The following is a 23,130-nucleotide window of genomic DNA, read 5'->3' as shown; positions in this document are numbered from 1 at the left end:
GCGGAGCTCCTACTGCAGCTTCAGGAAGTGAATGTGAGTTTGTCTTTAGGGTCAAAGGTCATAACATGGCTCACAGCAGCACTCATCTCGTAAAGCCACACCCCTTTCATTTCCTTAGCCCAACATTTCCCTAAATTCAGGAGAAGTTTTGGATACTTTTAACCTTAAAGCAGTGGTTCTCAACCTTTTTCAGGCCGCAACCCTCTAAAATAAAGGTCCCAGAGAGTGGGGACCCTCCAAAATAAAGGTCCCATAGAGCGGGGACCCTCCAAAATCAAGGTCCCAGAGAGCAGGGACCCCCACTGTAGCTGAAGGTGGTTGAACACAGACATGAACATTGAAGAACAGTCATGTGGAGACAGAACCATCTATAAGGGGGAATAAAGGAGAGATTTTTGGGGTCCATCCATAAAGTCAGTAAAATGATGGTCTATTGTTCTATGAATCTGTGATAACCACATTTATTTATTCATATGAATAATATCCACTGTTATCCAGGAATGTTTATTATTATTATTATAGTCATCTTAAAGATGGAAATCATGGTTTTAATCACTAATAAAATGGTTCAAAGTGAATAAAAATGGTGGAAAAGGAGGTGAAATGTGATTTTAAAAACCAGAGAAATTAGATAAAAAATGCAAATTAGAGTGAATAAAAACAGACAGAAAAAGTGGTAAAAATGGTTCAAAGTGTTAATATTGGAACAATTAGTTTAAACAGTGATTGTGGTTAAATTGGTAAAAATAATCATGAAATTTGGTGAAAAGAGGTTAAAAGTGTCAATAATGGGTCAACATATGTGACATTAGATGGAAACGTGGTGGAAATGGTTAATAAGTGCTGAACATGTCTTAAAAGGAGAAAAATTGCGCAGAAAAATCATTGAAATGTGATGTAAAAGTGTCGGAGCAAAAATATGGCAAGAAAAAGTGATGAAAATAGCTTAAAATATGGTGAGTTTGGTGGAGTTGCAGAAAAATGGTAAAAATAAGCACAAATGGGCTCAAATTGTTCAGAAATTATCTGGTGACCCTCTCCTAGTGTCTTGCGACCACAAATGGGGTCCTGACCCCAAGGTTGAGAACAACTGTCCTAACAGATAAACAAAGTGAACAACATTAGCTTCGTTCACTAACTGCAGCTTATATCTGACATGAGGATTATTGGACTGTAGAGAACTTCACATTAAAAGTCCTTCCTGTGTCTCATGATGTGCATGTGACTCCAAACGTGTGCACGTGACCAGGTCAAGCTCTGGGAATCATTGAGTTTGTTTATCGACTCCAGAATAGACGTGGCTTCAGAATAAAAGATCAGGTCAAGTTTGTTACATTAGTCCATGTGTGAAACAACAGGAAGTTGGCACGGATTCTGCTTTCAAAATAAAAGCTTGATTGTGGAACCATTCCCGTGGCTTGATGATGGTGATCTAATGGACCAAACATTATTCCTAAATGACGTTTCTTCTCTAAAGTGTGATGTCACTTCCTGTTGGAGCATTATTTTCCCTTTTAGCTCCATTAGCTTCATTAGCTCCGTTAGCTCTGTGAGCTTTGTTAGCTTCATTAGCTTCTTGTAGCGACTGTGATAGAGCAGCACAGACCATAATACCTCTGCTGGTCCCAGAGTAATAGATTACTACATTTCTCACTTTCAGGCTTTTAAATGAAGTGCAGATTATGGCGGTGAGTGTTAGCACATTAGCTCCGCATGGTGTGTTCATGCGACGTGCTCCCAGGTGGTCTCTGCTGTGCTGGTCCAGGTCTAGACCGTGGTCTCGTACTCCAGGACCTCCTTGCTGCCCATCAGGCTGCTGCGGTACTGGATCCGGGGGCTGACGGCGGACGACGTCTCCAGGAGGAGGATGGTTTTACGCAGGCGGCGATCGATGAAGTGGGCATCCCACGCCGGGTAGCGCTTCCTGGGGAGGTCGATCCGGATCACGGGCCCCTCGTGGGCTCGGGAGGAGGAGGAGGTCCTGTGGAGAAGGGCGGGAGAGGACGAGGGAGAGGGGCGTACCTGGAAGACGGGCAGGCAGTTGTCCCGGTCCCGTTCTTTGTCCCGCTCCCCGGGGGCCGGCTCCCCTGGGTCCTTAGTCCTGGGGAGGGTCCTGGGAGGACTGGTGATTACCATATCCGTCTGGGAGCCCTGGGAGGGCGTGAGGCAGGCGTCGATGACCCCGCCCATCCCCCCGGCACCCACCACGCCCTCGTCCACGCACCCCCCCCACTGGGAGCCCAGGACCGGCCCGTCCGGGTGCAGCCAGCAGTAGTACAGCAGCATGAAGAAAGTCCCCAGGGCGAAGCTGCACGCCACCAGGCACACCACCACCAGGGCGGCGCTGTCCGAGGTGTGCGGACCGCGGTACGCGTACCAGGCTGCGGTCAGTGCCACGTTCTCCCCCAGCGTGACGCAGTAGTACACGCCCATACGGAACCGACTTGGCCCCTCCTTCACGTTGAACCAGCAGAAGATGTAGATGATGCCCACCACCATGTTGTAGATGATCTCCTCCCACTTGGACATGCAGAAGTCAGTTTCACCCTGGATGATCCAGAAGGTCATCAAACACCTGGAGCAGCACCAACGAAGAAGAACCATCAGCACCACAATCACAGCAGAGAACGTTATTAGAACTGATGACTCATCGTAAGGAGCCTTAAGAATATTATACTAAACCTTGGGGTCGTAACCCTACGTGGGGTCATCTGAAATGTCTAGTGATGAAATAAAATACTGGTTAAAATCATATTTAATTTTTTTTTCAATAATGTACTTTCTATTAAAAAAAAAAAAAAAATAACATTTTTACAATAAAAAAATAAGTCACAATTTTAACATTTTTAAAATTGGATTTCAATGAACTTATTTATATATCTATTTTGCACAATAAAAAAAACAATGGACACACGCCTTTTTTCCTGCTTGCTGCTCTATCTGCATCTCGATCCTAAATCTAAATCATGAAATTGATCAGCTGGTCTTTCTACACTATGATAACAGGTCTTCTGTTGTTTGGAACTGGAGTTTTTCTAATTTATCGCAAAATTGGGATTACGGTGGCAGCATTATTGGAAGCCGCTAGTGAACGACAGAAAGGGGCCGAATTCTCAGAATCCACCGTGTGAACTTTAAGAGGAGTGGAGAGTTTGTGTCAAGGGAGATGACCACATTATTGGATTATGGGAATGACCCGGAACAGTACGACTGTAGTCAATGTTGTGTCTAGCCCGTCTGAAAACCACTTATCTTATCTCATTTGGCCCCCAAGATGAACAGCCTGTCAAGGTCTGTTTTTTCTCCACACTCTTCCATGGAGGGTGTTCCTTTCCCTTACTTTCCATGAACACCTGCGATCTGGTTCGGCTAACCAATTCTGGAGGTCATCTCTACGGCAACGCCGTCCCATCTCAGAAAACAGGCTCACGCCTACACATCACTGACTCTCACTCCTACATTACACACACAACCTGTTTCTTCAATGTCTCCTCTGGCCCCCTCCCCTCCTCCTTCTCTGCAGATAGCAGCAGGAGGCGAGGCCGTAAAGGCAGCGCCACCCTGTGGCTGACCTATGAACTACACATTCTAAGACCCTCCCCCTGGTGCTAACATGCGGTTGTATTGAATTGAATGTTGTGTTTGTTGGTTTTTGTCGCAATGTTTGCTGAAGAGTTTATTCGTCATCCCAAACTCCGCCCCTCTCTACAAAAGCCTAGTTTAGTTTTGTCTTTTTTACCTCTTCTTCTTCTTCCCATTGGTCCATATTTCTCATCTAAGAAACAAGCTCCGCCCTGCTGTTTCTATCTTAGGGCAAAAAACAAACAAACAAACAAACAAACGATCAAACAAATGCTGATGTTTGAAACTCAGAATGTGTGGATGTAAAGAGTAAATAAATTATCTGAATAAAATACATGTGTGTGTTTACAAGTAGGTATTAAACAATAAACAAAGACCTTGTAGAATACAAAATAAGTAACTTTATTTACACAAAGTAAAAATAGATTTACAAACCAACACAATATATATAAACATTTATTTTATAAATGATTGTAGGTTTTCTATTAGAAAGGACCAAAATCTGCCTCTATCTGCTCCAGAACCAACACCAGTTCAACCAGTGCTGAGGACTTCATCATGAGCTGGAGGTTCTGGACCATGGACGTAGTCCTGGTCCTGGTTCTGGTCCATGAACCGTGTCCTGACTGCTCCATGGAAGAACATCTGTGTCAACATCATCCTTTGTTTTTCTGCATAAAAAAATAAAAAATAATATTTGAATTTATTATTTATTCCAGCATTCTCCACAATAAGAAAATACAAAAACAAACAAACACTCAATTGTGTAATTCTTCAGCTGAAAGTGTTTAGTTTGAAGCCAAGCTTATATAAATCTACTCTATCACAATAAAACTAAGGTTCTTTACATAATATCACACACAAATACAGTATATTTAGCTTATGTTACTACTTTCACAATATACATTCAATATATATAAGTTTTATATATACAGTTTATACATTCACATCAAACATATACATACACAAATGTATGACATGTACTTAATATTAAACTAATTAAAATTTACATCACAAATTTAATCAATTAAATTTAGAGGGGCAATATATAAATCAATAAAAAAACTTTTATGATAATTACATAATAATATATTTATACCTTTGTTTACATTGTATGTAAACCGTTTTCACTATTGTTCACCTTCAAATATAGTTTTCCTCTTAAATTATATCCCCTGTATTTCACTAAACTTCTCGACAGTAAATATGATAAAACAAGTGTATAATATAGAGTGTGCTATGCTTTATGATTAATAATGAGCCTTGTTTTGATCAGGAATAGAAAATAATATTAGTTCTTAATAATAGTTTCATTTATTCATAAACAAATATAATTAATGTAAATGATGTATAATAATATTTCAGGATGAACCAACAGATAATATTGATCATGTTGATGTTTACATAGAATGAATAAATCTAACTGTATTTATTCTGAGATGAAGATGAGCTGAGCTACAGATGATCCTTTAAATCTAACTGTGAAATGATCAGAAACGTTGTTACCACATTAATATTATTACATAATCATTGTGTAACAATAACATCAGTTCTGAATACAGATCAATGATATATTACTGCTGCTTTCAGGAATATTAAAGTATTGTTATGGTTTCCTAGCTAACCAGCGGCTAACTGGCTAGCCTGTACCACGTTAGACGTAACTTTAATAATATTAATGAGGGAATATTGTAGCAAGTTAATATTGGTAATAGTTTAATAACAGGTGAAATAAAACTTACCATTATTAACAGTTCTAAAGGACCAGCTCCTCCATGGCTGTAGTTCTGTTTGGTCCGTGGGGCTCCGCCCACTTTTCCTGAACCTCTTCAGACACCCACAGAACCAGGAAACAATGTTCTCCTCCTCTGACCACTGCTCTGTCTTCTTTCACTCACTTTGGACTCACTTTTAAATGTTTTTTGTCACATTTGCGCTAACGTGACCAGCGGCTCGCTAGCTTAAAAAATGGCTGCTCTTTGTTTTTTGAGGACCATCGATAACCCCGCCTACCACCCGCCCACTTCAGAGCTGAGCTGTAGCCAAAACATGTGCTAGCTCCAAAGCTAGCTCCAGCTCCTGCCTGGTGGAAAAGCGGTATCAGAGGGTCTATGAGGGTCTATGAAGGTCTATGAGGGTCTATGAAGGTCTATGAGGTCTATGGGGTCTATGAGGGTCTATAAGGGTCTATGGGGTCTATGAGGGTCTATAAGGGTCTATGGGGTCTATGAGGGTCTATGGGGTCTATGAGGGTCTATAAGGGTCTATGGGGTCTATGAGGGTTTATGGGGTCTATAAGGGTCTATGGGGTCGATGAGGGTCTATGAGGGTCTATAAGGGTCTATGGGGTCTATGAAGGTCTATGGGGTCTATGGGGTCTATAAGGGTCTATGGGGTCTATGGGGTCTATGAGGGTCTATGGGGTCTATGAGGGTCTATGAGGGTCTATGGGGTCTATGAGGGTCTATGAGGGTCTATGGGGTCTATGGGGTCTATAAGGGTCTGTGAGGGTCTATGGGGTCTATAAGGGTCTATGGGGTCTATGAGGGTCTATGAGTGTCTATGAGGGTCTATGGGGTCTATGGGGTCTATAAGGGTCTATGAGGGTCTATAAGGGTCTAGAAGGGTCTATGAGGGTCTATGGGGTCTGTGGGGTCTATGAGGGTCAGTGGGGGTCTATGGTCTGTCAAGGTCTATGAGGGTCTATGGGGGTCTATGATTGTCTATGGGGTCTATGGGGGTCTATACGGGTCTATGGGGTCTATGAGGGTCTATAAGGGTCTATGGGGGTCTAAAAGGGTATATGGGGTCGATGGGGGTCTATGAGGGTCTATGGGGTCTATAAGGGTCTATGGGGTCTATGAGGGTCTATGATGGTCTATGGGGTCTATGGGGTCTATAAGGGTCTATGGGGTCTATGGGGTCTATAAGGGTCTATGGGGTCAATGGGGTCTATAAGGGTCTATGAGGGTCTATGGGGTCTGTGGGGTCTATGAGGGTCTATGAGGGTCTATGAGGGTATATGGGGTCTATAAGGGTCTATAAGGGTCTATGGGGTCTATGAGGGTCTATGAGGGTCTATGAGGGTATATGGGGTCTATAAGGGTCTATGGGGTCAATGGGGTCTATAAGGGTCTATGAGGGTCTATGGGGTCTGTGGGGTCTATGAGGGTCTATGAGGGTCTATGAGGGTATATGGGGTCTATAAGGGTCTATGGGGTCAATGGGGTCTATAAGGGTCTATAAGGGTCTATGAGGGTCTATGGGGTCTGTGGGGTCTATAAGGGTCTATGAGGGTCTATGAGGGTATATGGGGTCTATAAGGGTCTATGGGGTCAATGGGGTCTATAAGGGTCTATAAGGGTCTATGAGGGTCTATGGGGTCTGTGGGGTCTATGAGGGTCTATGAGGGTCTATGAGGGTATATGGGGTCTATAAGGGTCTATGGGGTCAATGGGGTCTATAAGGGTCTATAAGGGTCTATGAGGGTCTATGGGGTCTGTGGGGTCTATGAGGGTCTATGGGGTCTATGGGGTCTATGAGGGTCTATGGGGTCTATGGGGTCTATAAGGGTCTATGGGTGTCTATGGGGGTCTATGAGGGTCTATAAGGGTCAATGGGGGTCTATGGTCTGTCAAGGTCTATGAGGGTCTATGGGGGTCTATAAGGGTCTATGGTCTGTCAAGGTCTATGAGGGTCTATGGGGGTCTATGATTGTCTATGGGGTCTATGGGGGTCTATAAGGGTCTATGGGGTCTATGAGGGTCTATGGGGTCTGTGGGGTCTATGAGGGTCTATGGGGTCTATGGGGTCTATGAGGGTCTATGGGGTCTATGGGGTCTATAAGGGTCTATGGGTGTCTATGGGGGTCTATGAGGGTCTATAAGGGTCAATGGGGGTCTATGGTCTGTCAAGGTCTATGAGGGTCTATGGGGGTCTATAAGGGTCTATGGTCTGTCAAGGTCTATGAGGGTCTATGGGGGTCTATGATTGTCTATGGGGTCTATGGGGGTCTATAAGGGTCTATGGGGTCTATGAGGGTCTATAAGGGTCTATGGGGGTCTATAAGGGTATATGGGGGTCTATAAGGGTATATGGGGGTCTATGAGGGTCTATGGGGTCTATGAGGGTCTATAAGGGTCTATGGGGGTCTATAAGGGTCTATGAGGGTCTATAAGGGTCTATGGGGGTCTATAAGGGTATATGGGGGTCTATGGGGGTCTATGAGGGTCTATAAGGGTATATGGGGGTCTATGAGGGTCTATGGAGTCTATGGAGTCTATGGAGGTCTATGAGGGTCTATGGGGGTCTATGAGGGTCTATGGGGGTCTATAAGGGTCTATGGGGGTCTATGAGGGTCTATGGGGGTCTATAAGGGTCTATGATGGTCTATGGAGGTTTATGAGGGTCTATGGGGTCTGTGGAGGTCCATGAGGTCTATGGAGGGGACTCTGAGACGTACCAGTGGCTCACAATGAAGATCCCAAAGTAGAGCTGGAAGACGGAGGCGAAGAGGGCGAAGGCCACGGTTCTCGCTCCGATGGTGAAGAAATGCCACAACATCTGAGCGATGACGGCCTTGTAGCTCATTGGTAGCTTATCATCACGAGAATCCCTCAGAACCTTCTGGTAGGAGGCAATCATCCAGGCCAGGGACACCAGGGACGCTGAGGCTGAGAGGCCTGCACACAGAGGTCAGAGGTCACAGTAGTGTTGTGTTCAAGACCGCACTATCCGAGACCAAGACTTGCCCGAGACCAGAATGCACCGAGACCAAGACAAGACCAAGACTTTCGGGAGCCGAGACCGAGTCAAGACCAAGACCGAGACAAACCGAGACCAAGACCAAGACCATAAACATTTTTTTTTTCAATTTAAAAAAAAAAAAAAATAAATAAAATTATGGCAAGGTTCAACAGTTAAATAACATCTCTCTTTAATTTTAGTTTATTTTAAATACATTTGACGGACAAAAAAAAAGGTGCCTGCAAAAAATTAACTAAAATATTAAAACTACTACTGCTACTGATACATTCACAATTATTCTACATATTTGAAAACAAGATTTTTATGTCAGCTGAATGTACAGCAAGTGTTTAAAAGCATTTCTGCCAAGAAATAATGATTCTTTATTCTGATTCTTTCAGTTGTGCAGGTTTAACAGGTCACAGATTTCACAAGATAAGATTTTAGTTTGAAAAAGCCTTTACACAGGTTATTTTTATTAATTCACTTAGTTGATATAGTTTAATTTGGTTGCTGTAATATAACTGGATATTCAATTCACAAAGATTTCCAACTGTAACTGTAAAAGTGAAACTTTCTGAAATAAAACTACAAACAAGTTGTCAGCAGTGTAAAAAACATAGATCTACAGGTAGATGTGAAACTAAATAAAACAAACTCAAACCCTGGAAAAGTCATGTAACAAATTAATCAATAGTTATTATATATATATATATATATATATATATAATTATTATTATTATTCTGGATACAGTGGAAACAGAAACTATAAAAAATAATTATATTTTGAACCTGTTTATATTGTGGGGAACATATTATATACATAAATGTAATTGGAGTCTAAAGTCACAAAAAAACCACCACTTTAAAAATATTTAATATTATTTGAGTGCAACTCTGCGGCGATGACGCGCTGGTGACGACATAAACCAAGATGGCGGCGGCCCGGACTACAGCCGACATTATGTAATAAAGCCTTAAAAGACATGGATATAATGAAAAGAGTGGATGGACAGATGCATAAACATGCTGACTTTCACACGGACACACACGGACTTATTAAACACACACAGACTTATTAAACACACACTGACTTATTAAACACACACAGACTTATTAAACACACACAGACTTATTAAACACACACGGACCTCAGTAAACACGGTAAACGGAACAGGCTTCACCGTTCGGCTGGCACTAGGACCCAGAAGCAGAGTAAGTGCGTCCCCTATCCAGCCTTCACAGGCTGTAATATCATCAGTTTATCATTTTACCAGTTATTAGAGCTACTGTCTTTACCAGAGATAATATTTATTACTAGTTATTGTTTTCAGGAGTTTTACTGGGATTTTTACCAGTGATTAGTTCATTTCTCCCTTTCTCTCCGCGGTCCAAACTGACACCGGAGCCACACACGTATGAGTGTCACACACGTCACTCAGTCACATTAAGGAAGGTTGTGGTCATTATACAGGGTGGATTAAAGAATGAATAAAGGATTGTTTTATCCCGTTCTTCTCCGTGTTATTATCACATTATAAAAAAGGTTAAAAATAGCAGGAATTAGTGCTGGTCTCGAACGGTCTTGACGGAAAATCCCGAGTCCGGGCAGCCCGAGTCAAAATGCTTCAGAGTCCGAGACGAGACCAAGACCTTTAAAACAAGACCGGTCTTGACCACCACAACACTAGGTCACAGGGGATTCACATCCTGTACGAAAAAGTCAATCACACAAAGTTTTAATGAAGGTTTTTGTCTCATCAACAGCGTCTGTTTCATATCCTGAAAAAGTCTGTTTGATGAAGTGAAGGAAACTTTTTGTTTTTATGTTTTTTTTGTATTTTTTATTTGTGGAGTTTGTTTTTGTACTTTAGTCATAATTTTTGTGTTTTAGTTTTTAGTCCTATTTCAAGTCAGTTTGATATTTTTGGTGTATTTCTGCTCTTCTGTGTGTTTTTCTTGCTGTTTTATGTATTTATTTGTTTTAGAATAATTTTGCACTTTTTTCTTGAAATTTTGTTTGATTTTTATTTTTTTGACAATCTGAACATTTTCCTGAATTCGTCCCTGTTTGTCTGGATAATGTTCTAAAATAACTGGTTAAAAGGTAATGCAGATAATTCTATTTAAAGTCTAAAGTTAATCATCCAGCACTGAAGCTTCTTCTGAAGGTGAAATATTAAAGTGAGTGAAGACGTGAGGACGACCTTAACAAACACCAGGAAAAGAAACCAGATGTTGCTTCTGTGAGAATCTCTGGCACTGAACTATAAATGAATGTAACGTGTTGGTGATAAATGGTGTGTAACTGATGCTGAAGTTTAAAAAAAAAAACAAAACAAAAAAACGGACTTTTTCCAGCTTCACATAAAGCTGAAGGTGTTTCTGCGTCTAATCACAAAAAGCTTGAACAGCTTCAACCACTGAGGGAGGAGTCAACTACAATGTTAGAGTTTATTACAGTGAACCCAAAAACAATAGAGGAAACTGTTCAGCAGCTGAATCCATCAACGTGTTGCCTTGACACAAAACCCTCAAACTTCTTTAAAACTGTTGTAAAGTCATTTATCACTGATTTGTGTCAGATAATTAACTGATCATTCCAATCAGGCACCGTACCAAAATCCCTGAAAGTAGCTGCTGTTAAACCTCTGTTAAAAAGAGAACACTGGATGCCTCTATACTGGCTAACTATAGACCAATCAGAACCTTCCATTCATGGCCAAGATCATTGAGAAGGTGGTCTTCAACCAACTGAGTCAATTCTTAACATTCAACTAAATATTTGATAAATTTCAGTCAGGTTTTGGTTCTCATCACAGCACAGAAACTGATCTGATCAAAGTGATCAATGACATAAGGTTGATTCAGGAAAAGTATCTGTTCTCATTCTATTGGATCTAAGTCTGCATTTGACACTGTAGATCATACAATGTTGTTGCACAGATTGTAAACATGGGTTGGACTAAATGTTAAAGTAATGGTTTAAGTTCTACTTGGAGGATCAAAGTTATTTTGTAAACATTGTAAACTTTGAATCTGACAGATTACCAATGTCCTGTGGGGTTCCTCAGGGATCTGTTCTTGGACCTCTTCTGTTTAGCCTTTATATGCTTCCTTTAGGACACATTTTACACAACTGTAAGGTTTATTATCAGAGCTACGCAGATGACACACAACTATATCTATCACTGAACCCAGATGATTATGGTCCCATTGAGTGTTGTGTGACTTATAACGCGTGGTGATGTATCTTGCCGTGGACTTGTGCTGCTGGATAGCAAAATGAGCATGACTTCTTGATTTCCACACAGTCTTGTTTATTCTAAATTAGAAATATGAGGGCTCCACCACTCGTCACATTGCACATCGGTCTGCGTACACGCGGCCGATGTCCACGACATTAAAGTAAAAAGAGGAAGTAAACGAAGAAGAGTGACCTAATAAACATACCAAAATAAAAGAGGCGCCACCTTGGGGCGTTATACATTCAAAAGTGACTGTTACATAGTCCCCCCTGGTGAGAAAACGGCTGTCCCCAGCCGTACACAGCTGAAGAAGACACAACCACACAAAACAGCATCCTATACATAGAACACAGTTATGGTAGGCAGAATCACAGGGCAAAGACCACACAAAAAAAATTCGACCCAAATACTTGGCAAAACAAATAAATCAGAGGATTTTTTCTTTTTTTTTTTTTTTTACAACAGAAATGCAAACTTCAATCAGAAAATAGCACCAAACATGGCTGAGTATAACGTATAAAAACACCTACAACGTCATAACATAAAAATGTAGTGCAACATTGTCATATGAAGCCGTTTCAACCGAAAGCAGCTCACTTCAGATCAAGTCTATCAGTGTGAAAAACATTTCTCCACTTCTTGTCACACCAACCAGATGTAACCCTGGGGCAACGACGGGGCCTAAGGTCATAACGTCCAGTAGGAACAGTGTCCACATCAGCAACAGAGCCATTGTCTGGTGAACCAAAGGGAAATGGATCATTGCCAGAAACAGTGTCTGTAAGTGGGGGAAGAGGGGCAACATCATTGTCCAAATATAGAAGTAGGGGCAAACAGTTTTAGCTCTTTCAAAGGGTGCAAAGCACATTTGGACTTAGAGTCTTTGTAATACAGAAGAGAATCATACACAACATACAGTAACACATCGTCATTGTCTGAGCAGTTCTGTGAGTCTGCTTCAATGTCCCTGAGTAGCGGACCTGCGACTGGATCATCCAACTGTAGCTGTCTCAATTGCGGACAATCAGCTAGCAAGACAGGGGGCAGGGCACGAATGTCTAAACTGCCAATGGCCGCGTGTTCTGGTAAGAGGTTTGTTGGACTGTCACAAGACAGCGGTAAGGGGTTTCGAGACAGCGCTTCAGGCACTTTGTTGTGTATGCCAGCTTTGTGCACTATCGTGAAGTCAAAGTCCTGTAGACGAAGTGACCAGCGGGCAAGCCGGCCAGTGGGGTTTTGACGGGACATAAGCCATTTGAGACTGCTGTGGTCAGTAAAGATAGTGACATGCACACCTTCAACATATGGGCGAAAGTGCTCCAGGGCCCATATCACAGCAAGGCACTCCTTCTCCGAAGGGCAGTATGGAAGTTCAGCCTTGTGAAGGGAGCGACTAGCAAAAGCCACAACATACTCACGACCCTTGTCATCCTTTTGCATTAAAGCTGCACCTAGACCAACGTCACATGCGTCAGTGTGGATGGAAAAAGGGCGCTTGAAATCGGGAAATGACAGGACAGGGGCCGATGTGATATGGTTTTTCAAAATGTCCATGGCTCTTTGGCAATTGTCGTCCCAGTGAAATGTGATGTCTTTCTTCATGAGAGCGTGAAGAGGTTCAGCATGGCGGGCGTAATCCTGAATGAAGAGGCGATAATATCCAGTCAGGCCAAGGAACTGTCGAACGTGTTTCACCATGGAGGGGGTGTTAAACTCCTGGACCGCCTTAACCTTGTTCAGATCCGGTTTAACACCTGACGACGTGATGCGGTAGCCGAGGAAGGTGAACTCTTTGAGGCAGAACTGACACTTTTTGAGTTTCAAAGACAGGCCAGCAGCTTTAAGTCTGTCTAGCACCTCCCCAATATCCCCCAAGTGCTGTTCAAAGGTAGGTGAGGCAAAAACAATGTCATCAAGGTAGACTGGACACGACTTGTAAATGAGGCCAGCAAGTACAGAGTTCATCAGTCTTTGAAAAGTTGCGGGCGCGTTGCAAAGCCCAAAGGGGAGCACCCGAAACTGGAAGAGACCGCAGTGTGAGATGAAGACAGTTTTTGGTCTTGAGTCCTCTGACACAGCAACCTGCCAATAACCTCGTGCCAAGTCCAACGTTGAGACAAATTTACCCCTTGCCAAAAAGTCTAAAGACTCATCGACTCGAGGTAAGGGATAAGAGTCTTTTCGAGTCACTTGGTTGAGACCCCGAAAGTCTATACAGAACCTTGGGTCAGAGGCTGCTCTGTTGACAATGACTACAGGCGCGGCATTTGCTGTACCTGTTCCTCAATCACATGTTTCTTAGCACGTGACGTGCGATAAAGTGGGAGATTCCCAAGTTTCGCATCACCGGTCTCAATGACATGTTCGGGTGAGAGCTGTTCGACCAAGATGACCATCAAACATGGGGCCAAACTTGGAGAGCAACCCAACCAAAGCGTATTTGTTGTTCCCAGAGAGGCTTGCTTCCGACACTTTTGCTGTGAGATCTGAGTTAAGCGATTCAATTGACATTATCGTTCCAGTCGAATGTAGGTATTCATTATCATAGTCCTCCTCCTCCTCATCCACAAGAGGGCATGGGACATCATCCATGTAAACTGTTCTTGTGGGAATGTGAATTGATACAAAAGCTCTTGCCATAAAATCCATTCCCAGAATGAAAGGAGAAGACAGCTTTGGGAATACTGCAAAACGCCGGTAGAAGTTCTTGTTCATGAATCCAATATTGAGCCAAGTGACACCTTCGGGGAAACAAGGAGCATTATTGGCAAGGTTAACTGCAGGTCCAATCCACTCACTTGTTTTGCTGGGGTAGGTGCCATTAAACTGAATAAGATCTGCTCTCACAGCTGATAGAGAAGCACCCGTGACAAGAGTGGCATCCACAGCAGTAGCATTAAAGTTCACTTTTGCTCTCAGAGGAGTATTCCAGTGGACGTCTGAAAAATTGTCTTCCAAGTGTCCGAGAATCAGTCCATTTTGAGGTGAAGGTGGTGAGTGAGGCTCAGGTTAGCGACTGGAGGGAGGTTGGCCTTGGCGAAATGTCCTCCCCCCTCTATAGTTTCCCGACAGCCTGTTGTGCGGCAGACCCGCGTGGTGCCATCATTACCAGTCCTTTGCAGTTCTGAGTCCGGAGGACATGGCACTGGAGAAGCATTAACATGGCCAGGCCCCACGGCATCAGCACCAATTTGCGCTGAATAAGGTTGGCTGTTACAGTCCGGGCAGGTGCGAGAGGTAAACCCAGGCCGAGAGCATTTAAAGCAGTAAGGCTCAGGTTTACGCTGCTCTTTGTAACTTGAAAAAGTCTGTGACCTACTCGGTCCGAGCACTGAGTGGAGCTCATGAGCGCACAGCAAAAGTTCATCACAGAAACGATGTTGGCGTCATACAATGCAACTCTGTATTTCTCAAGAGAGTGTTTACTAATAAGCTCAATTTGCTCTTCCTCTGGAGGTGGGCTTTTTAGTTTTTTAAACTCACTCAACATGTGGGCAACAAAGGTTGGGAGCCTGAACACGATCCAAAAGTCCCCTCAGAACGCTTTCTTGGTTGTCAGAGGGCAGAAAAACAGTCTTGAACAGCTGACAAAACCGAGCCCACGATGTGATGTGGGTGCTCAGAGCCATGAACCATTTCCTGGGTTCTCTTGAAAGAAAACGCGGCAGTTCATTCAGTAACTGTTCATCGGTCAGGTTCAAAGATAATTTGTATGCACTAACAGCCTGTAACCAGTCCTCAGGTAGCACTCTGTCATCCCCAGCGTACACAGGGGGCTCCAGTTTAGCGTGATGCAACGCTGCCGCGATCACCCTGGAAGTGCTTCCGAGCTCCAGTGAGTGGGGTGGGTGGAATGGATTAGTAATGTTCATATTGACTGTTGGCTCCGCTCTGTTTGTAGTAGGGACGTGGGGCGTGGACGTAGCCATTGGGAAAACAGGAGACTGTAGGACTGCAGGAGGAACAGGGTTCTCTTTGCGAGACGATCCCACTGCTTGAGCATACTCCGCTGCATGTTCAGTGAGTCACGTAAACAGTCACTAAGTCTGCCTACTTCTGCCCTCAGGTCAACTACTTCCTGTCAAAGGTCAGGATTTGTATCATCAACAACACCCTGCTCTGGTACTGAGATAAACTCCATGTCAGAGTCAAATTTTGGGTAGTACGCCATTGTACTTTTCAAAAAGGTTACACTAAAATACAGTACAGTCCTTCTAAAGTAATAAAAGAGTCAGCCAGATTAAACTATGTTGACATTGTTTTTTTTTTTTTTGGTTCTTGTTTATTTTTTTTTTAAAAAGCGCACAAAAATGACAAAACTCTGAAAAGGCTGCTAGCAAAACATCCCCCAAAACTAAAAGGAGACTAAAGTGATCATAATCACATCAGACATAGCTGACACAATGAGTGGCTAATGCGAAATCTATAATAGTGTTGTATTTTATCCCTAGTACATAACTAGCACTCACATTTACAGTCACTATAGTCACTACTCACACAGTCAATGGTCCTTCCAGTCCCAGCAGAGGGAAAAGAGCCCATGCAATCCAGCGAGGGATTTCCATGTTCAAAACCGGCTTTAAAAGTTCAATCTAAAGTTCCATATGGTAGAAGACATTAGCAGAAGAAGAATCCGAAGTAGTCAAGTCCAAAAAGTAGATCCGTGGTCTGAATCCGTGCCGTGGAGTTGATATTTATTCATCCAAGGAAACCGATGCAGCACTCACCAGCATCCAGGAATTAGACGGGTCCCGCTCATACCGAGGCTGTGGCGATGTCCGGCAAAAGCCGTCCGGGCGTCCACCAAGGCACGGGAATCACCGAAAAACACCCAGGTGAGGCAGATTAATTCTTAGCGGGCTCCAAAAGCTTGACCGTGGTCCAGAGAAAAATGTTCGGGCGCCATTTGTAACGCGTGGTGATGTATCTTGCCATGGACGTGTGCTGCTGGATAGCAAAATGAGCAAGACTTCTTGATTTCCACACGGTCTTGTTTATTCTAAATTAGAAATATGAGGGCTTCACCACTCGTCACATTGCACATCGGTCTGAGTACATGCGGCCGATGTCCACGACAATAAAAAAAAAGAGGAAGTAAACGAAGAAGAGTGACCTAATAAACATACCAAAATAAAAGAGGCGCCACCTTGGGGCGTTATACATTCAAAAGTGACTGTTACAGACTGTTTAGAAAAAGTAAACTGCTGGATGAGTGAAAACTTCCTTCAACTAAACCATGACAAGATGGAGGTGATTGTCTTTGGTAACAAGGAAAAGAGGACTGCTGTCAGCAAGTATCTGAGTCTGGATCTTTAGAAGATAAAGACCAAGTCAAAAACCTTGGTGTTCTGATTGACTCAGATCTGACATTCAGCATCAGATCAAATCTATCACAAAAACATCTTCTACCACCTAAAGAACATCTCCAGAGTGAAAGGTTTAATGACTCAGAAAGATCAGGAGAAACTGGTCCATGCTTTTATCTCCAGCAGACTGGACTATTGTAATGGTCTTCATCAAACATCTACAGCTGGTTCAGAACGCTGCAGCTCAGGTCTGAACCAGAACAAAGAGGTCAGAACACATTACACTGGCTCCCAGTCAGCCTCAGAGGAGACTGTAAAGTTCTGCTGCTGGTTATAAATGTGTGAATGGGTTTGGTCCAGAATACATCAGTGAGATGTTAGTCAGGTATGAACCCAGCAGGTCTCTGAGATCTATGGACACAGGTCAGATAGTGGAGCCCAGAGCTCACAGTAACCATGGTGATGCTGTGTTTAGTTGTTATGCTGCAAAGAAGTGGAACAAACTGCAGCAGAGCTGAAGTCAGCATCACATGTGAACATTTTTAAATCAAAGTTAAAGGAACTTTTTTTATCTACTGTATATGATTGATAGAGATTTATGGTCATGATGATGATGTCATGATGATTTTACTGATGATTTTAAATGTTCTTATTGATTTTAAACATTTGAATGTTTTATCATGTAAAGCACATTGAGTTGCCTTTTGTATGAAATGCGCTTTATAAATAAATTTGCCTTGTCTTATAATAACACTGAATAATAACACTGAAAACAAAGTGAAAACATCAAAGAAAACATGTCGAGTTTTAGGTGAAAGAAAGTTGAAACAAACTGCAGCATTAATGTTTATTTTAGGACCAGGTAAATAAAGTGTTCCTGAGTCTGGTGTCAAATTACATGACTGCATGAGGTCATAGATCCAATTAAAGAACATGTTCTGTTAAACCTGAAAGCAGGGTGGGGCCGATTACATTTTTCAGTTACAATTACATCTTCAATTAAGTCAATTTCATTATCTGGCATTTTTTTCCAAATTCAATTAAAATTACGATAATAATTTTTTCCCTGAATGTCAATTACAATTACTTTCTCCTTTACTAAAGTTCAGTTACAATTACTGTAATCACAATTACTGATCCTTTAATAAATAATCCCATTAAAACTTAACACGTGTTAGCTTTCTGTTAGCATCTCTAATGATAAGGTAATTAATTTATCATCTCTTGGTTTCCTTGTTAGGATTCCTGATCAATGAAAATATTGGTATGTTAAGAATATTGGCCTTTGTCCATCATTATACTCGATTTCAATTATTTAAAAAATGCTAAAATGATCCTCAGAAGAAGAGACAGGTCAACATGATATGAAACATATTTTAATAATTAACTACGTATGTGTGAGACACTATAACATGTTTGTGTTTAATCATGATGTAAATAAAAGTATTTTATAGAATTTTCAATTACAAAATCAATTATCTTAATTCAATTACAATTCCATTGCGATTACAACAGCAACGAATTTTCCAAATTATAAATATAATTACGTTATAATTGTAATTAATTTCCCATTGAACAATAACAATTGTAATTGAGCCCAGCCTGGCAGAAAGCGGTGCTTATGCTAAGTGTTAGCATCACCTTGCAGAGGCAGAACGCCGTTCCCGTGGATCATGATGCTGAGCTGCAGAACCAGCTGCGGCGCAGACTTGAGGAATGCCTCCAGGAGGCGGAGCATGGTGATGTCAGCGCTCTCAAACATCAGGCGCCAGTGGAAGTGACGGCGAGGCCCGGCGCCGTGCATTCGGCTCTGAGCGCCCAGGTACAGGGCGTGGACGTACCTGAGGGAGGGAGGACACAATTATTAAGTCGTTGGGGGCCACAGGGGGCGCTGATGAGATCATCATCTGAACCCTGGGAAGATAAAGATCAATAAACCTCGGATTAGCAACAACAAATGTAGCCACATGTTTAGTTAGCATAGCATCCAAACACTACTCTATGTTATTGTGAGAAAAGATTCTATTTTTCCCTCGTTCTTTGTGAGGCGCGTTTCTCGCTAACATCAGCAATGATTTACCGTCGCCTTCAGAGGACGAATGTGGACCAAACCATTTAAAGCAGACTTCTGTAACATATTATGGTTTTGAGTTAGGAAAGCTATTATTGATCATACTGATTGTTCACCCTGATGTGTAAATAAAGATAGAAACACAAAAACAAACTGAAAACACCGTAAAATCAAAGGAAATAAGTAGATTCTTATCAGGGGCAAAAGAAATAAATAGAATTAAAGCTGTAAACAGGAACTCACAGGTGTGCACCTCAACGTGCACCACGTGGGACGAGGCGTGTTGCATGTCGAGGTATGGCAGAAATGTTAAAGTGTTGAGACATAGCTGATAATTTTCAAGGATTATATCACTAACTTTCCTGCATTGTTCTGTGCAAATATAATGTCTATGATTTCCTGTTACCAATAGGTGGTGTTGTGAATGATGGTTGGGTTTCATCATAACTCATTTTTTTGGCATACAACTGAAAGTGTAGCACATCATCCAAGTAAACAGGCTGCTAAGAGGAATATGTACATCTATAAAGATTCAACTTTATTGTCAAGATTGTTTTATAACACAACCAAATAACTATGTATGTCTAAAATAAAATATTAATATGTGAAGTACTTTAACAGTGCAGTGTTGGATGCAATACGTATCTCTCTATAAAAGCAAGGAACCTCTGTCTGTGTGTGATGATGATGTCATCACTGTAAAGAGTGATGAATTTTGCAGATACAAAATACAGTAAGCAAAACATTCAACGGTGAGCCAGATAGAAAAATAATAATAATTTTTCCATCTAAAGCCTGGTCTCAGTGTTGTTATTTATTTATTTATTTATTTATAGAAGGAAACCAATGTTCAGATGTTATAGTTTTCAATGAAGCAAAAAATAAAATAAAATAAAATTGCTTCAAAGTCACAGATTAAAAACTGAAACTGGTGGTTTGTGTAAAACTTGCTCTATTCAACAGCTGATTACAGAATAACTAAACAAGCTACAAATCTTTTTTTGATGAAAGTAGAGACTAATATTTCAGAATCTGGTTTCAGATTTTAGATTGTCATGGCACAAAATATTCTGTGGGTCTTTAAAAATCAGTGAAAATGCTTTAAAACGGCCGGCACTGAATGAGTTAATGTTGTAAATTCATGATTTTTGCTGCAGTACCATACATGAACTACTGGGGACAGTGTCGCTTCACCATTTACACTGTGAAGAACAACAGAAGAAAAACCAACCTAAAGTCTTAAACTTCTACTACACACCTGAGGTTGAACCAGTGGCGTGCAGTCAAGGTAGGCAGTGCCTACCCATGGGTGAATTGATATTTTGATTATTTGTTTTAGTTATAATATAATTATAAATTACTTATTTTTCCATTTCCAATATCCTACAGTACCTATAAGTTTGAAAGTATCAGCATTTTGTGCTTTTCATAACCCAAATCTCTAAACATCACTATTTCCTAACCGCTGTAGGGCAGGAGGAGGAGCCAGGAGGAGGCCACACCCCCTCCCAAAAGCACATTGCTGCTCTGCCTCTGTTCCCATAGCGTGTTTTTATGTGTTTGCACATGCTCAGTCAGTTCTCCAAGATGAAAACCATTTACGTCCAAAGACAGCTCTCTACGCTACCTTTGGACGTAACCGTGCTATGCTAATTGCTATACGTACGTTCACAGTGCATTAGTGAATTGATCCAACGTGGCTCCTGCTACGTTCTCTAGCTAGTGGGAGGGATAACACTACAGTCAGGATGACAGCGCTAGAGACAATAAATAAATTTTGTTTTCAGGAAAAACAACATCTTTTAAAAGATAGAGACCAACACCTGAGCTACCAGACCTTCAGCAAAGATAAGGTCAGAACATTGTTGGTATTTTCTACAGTGAATGGAACAAAAGGAAGGATTGACTTTGTGGATGTTCCTCACTGAGGATGTTCTGAGTTGTTGTTGTTGTCATTTTCTCCATGTTTCTGTGTTTCCAACACAAACAACAGATGTGCTGTCGTGTCATGAGATATATGTTGTTGGAGAGTATGGAGGCTATATTAAATAATGTTTATGTTTCTTTCATGGTGTTTATGATGTTGATATTGTTAGATGATAAATACTTGCTCATGTGGATCTTATTGGGTTTTTTCTTTCTTATTATGAATTTTATATTTTGATAAGTGCATTGAGATGATTTTGTTGGAAATTGCTTTATACAAATAAAATTGAATTTAACTGAATTAACACTTGCCAGCAGAAACATATGAAATTGACATTGGTGGTCTTGATCCTACCCTAGTGGTCACAGTACGTCACTGGGTAGAACTATCTGTGACATGAAACTAACAGTAATACATCCTGTTTTATGGAACTTAAATATATTTGTACATTATATTAAGAATTGTATTTTTTTGTATTAAATGACAGGATGATATTTCCTCAGTATTGTTAGTATAATGTAATAAAATTTGAGCTCTTCTCTGCTGAGGCCCAAACACACAGAGGGAAAGAAATATGTGGTCTGGGTTCCACTGCAGTGACAGCTCAGAGTCACAGAGGGTCAGTGCGTCCAACAACGAGATCTGAAGACGTGACGTAAAGAAACCAGAGTGAGATCTAGAGACGACTGACGTAATGAAAGGTAGTATAGGTTTAACAGAAAGACAGGTGTGTGTGTGTGTGTGAGTCAGTAACAGAACAGACTGGGTTCTCCTCAGGATGTTTACTGTTGTCTAGGAGAATAATTCAAGGAAGGAAAGAAAAAAGGAGTCAAAGTGAAAGAACAATCCCAGGTGAGGATGATGATGATGATGATGATGATGGAGAGCTGATCTATCAGTGAGGAAGAGGAGGAGGAGGAAGGAGGCGTTTATCATCAGGGAATGAACGACTATTCTTCACTGGAACAAAGACGAATGCTGAGTGTCACACCTTCTCCTCATCTGACATCACCACTTCCTGAATGTTCCCTAAATACTGATGGTGTGTTTGTGTCTGTGGGAGATTTCAGACTTTCAGGTAAACCTTTAGCTTCACAGTGTTTACATAGAAACTCATGCTGAGAATGGGAGGAACGTTCATTAAGAAGCTGATTAATTAACTGTAATTTCAGTCCAGTATGTGCACGTGTTGAGCATCATAACTTCTAATGAATGAAGACTTTTCCAAATGAAGTTGAGGGACATTCTTTAGGAGTATTTTGGGGTCTGAAACCTTTTTACATCAAACCTCCATAAAGTCAATCTGCCTGATTTTAAAAACGTATCTAACTTCATAGAAACCATCTTCATGTTCACTTTCATTCTGTAAACGCAGGTCCTCAACACCAAATAAATACGTTTAAATGTACCCATGATGTAAAGTGTTCATTATGTTAAGATTTTTTATTAATAAAAGCTTCCTATAGTGCTGAAGACCACATTATCTAACACCAGAATGCACCAAGATCATAAAAAAATAAAAATTAAACCAACAGTTAAATAACATTCTATCTTTAGTTTCTTTTAAATACACAACATGTAAAACTCTCAACAACACAAACAATTTTGTGTAATTAAATTCTTGGAAAAAATAAACTCATAAGTATTAAAACTACTGATAAATTCACAATTACTCTAAATATCTGAAAACAAGATGTTTAGGTCACGTGAATGTACAGCCTCCATCCCATTAGGAAGGTTGAAATCATTATACACTGTAGATTAATGCTAATGATATCTATCATTTTATCCACTTCTTCTCTTTGTCACATTAAAAAAGTTTTTTAAAAAAGCAGGAATTATTGTGACTGAAACACTAGCTTCCTCTATGCTTTCATTGTGTTTTTACTTGTTCATAGGGGGCGCAACAAGCTTCAGGAAATCTCTAAATGAAACGTTTTCAACTTTGCATACACTGATAAGATACTGTAGACTCACACCACCTGACCGTTCATTTACAGCACAGCGTTTGTGTTAAAATCGTAGACATTAAGCCCTATTTTCTTTTTTTAAATGTGTCAGTTCTATCAAACAGTTGTTATCACACCCACCACTGCTTAGAACTAGGCCTGGAGCAACAACGTCGACTACTCGGTTCTAAAAAATCATCTACCTCAAATCCGGAAGTCAAAGCGTCGCCACGCCTACTCGCCACACACACGTGAATGACCAAAACAAACCAGCATGGATGACGAAACTCCGTCTCCAACC

General features: G+C 41.3%; 1 protein-coding gene across 1 annotated transcript in view; it reads right to left on the bottom strand.

The window, feature by feature from the left end:
- Positions 1-910: 910 nt before the first annotated feature.
- xkr7b (XK, Kell blood group complex subunit-related family, member 7b) overlaps positions 911-23,130 on the bottom strand; it is a 44,361-nt gene continuing 22,141 nt past the window's right edge. The window contains exons 2-4 of the mRNA XM_028453246.1: positions 18,524-18,723; positions 8,045-8,264; positions 911-2,575 (exon numbers count right to left, since the gene is read on the bottom strand). Of these exons, the coding sequence (XP_028309047.1) occupies positions 1,768-2,575; positions 8,045-8,264; positions 18,524-18,723 (1,228 nt within the window). The 3' untranslated portion in view covers positions 911-1,767. The remainder of the gene's footprint in view (positions 2,576-8,044; positions 8,265-18,523; positions 18,724-23,130) is intronic.

Source organism: Gouania willdenowi, chromosome 7, assembly GCF_900634775.1.
Source record: "Gouania willdenowi chromosome 7, fGouWil2.1, whole genome shotgun sequence".
NCBI classification, from domain to species: domain Eukaryota; kingdom Metazoa; phylum Chordata; class Actinopteri; order Blenniiformes; family Gobiesocidae; genus Gouania; species Gouania willdenowi.
The sequence above is the reverse complement of the archived record's forward strand: the minus strand, read 5'-3'. Positions and strand labels throughout refer to the sequence as shown.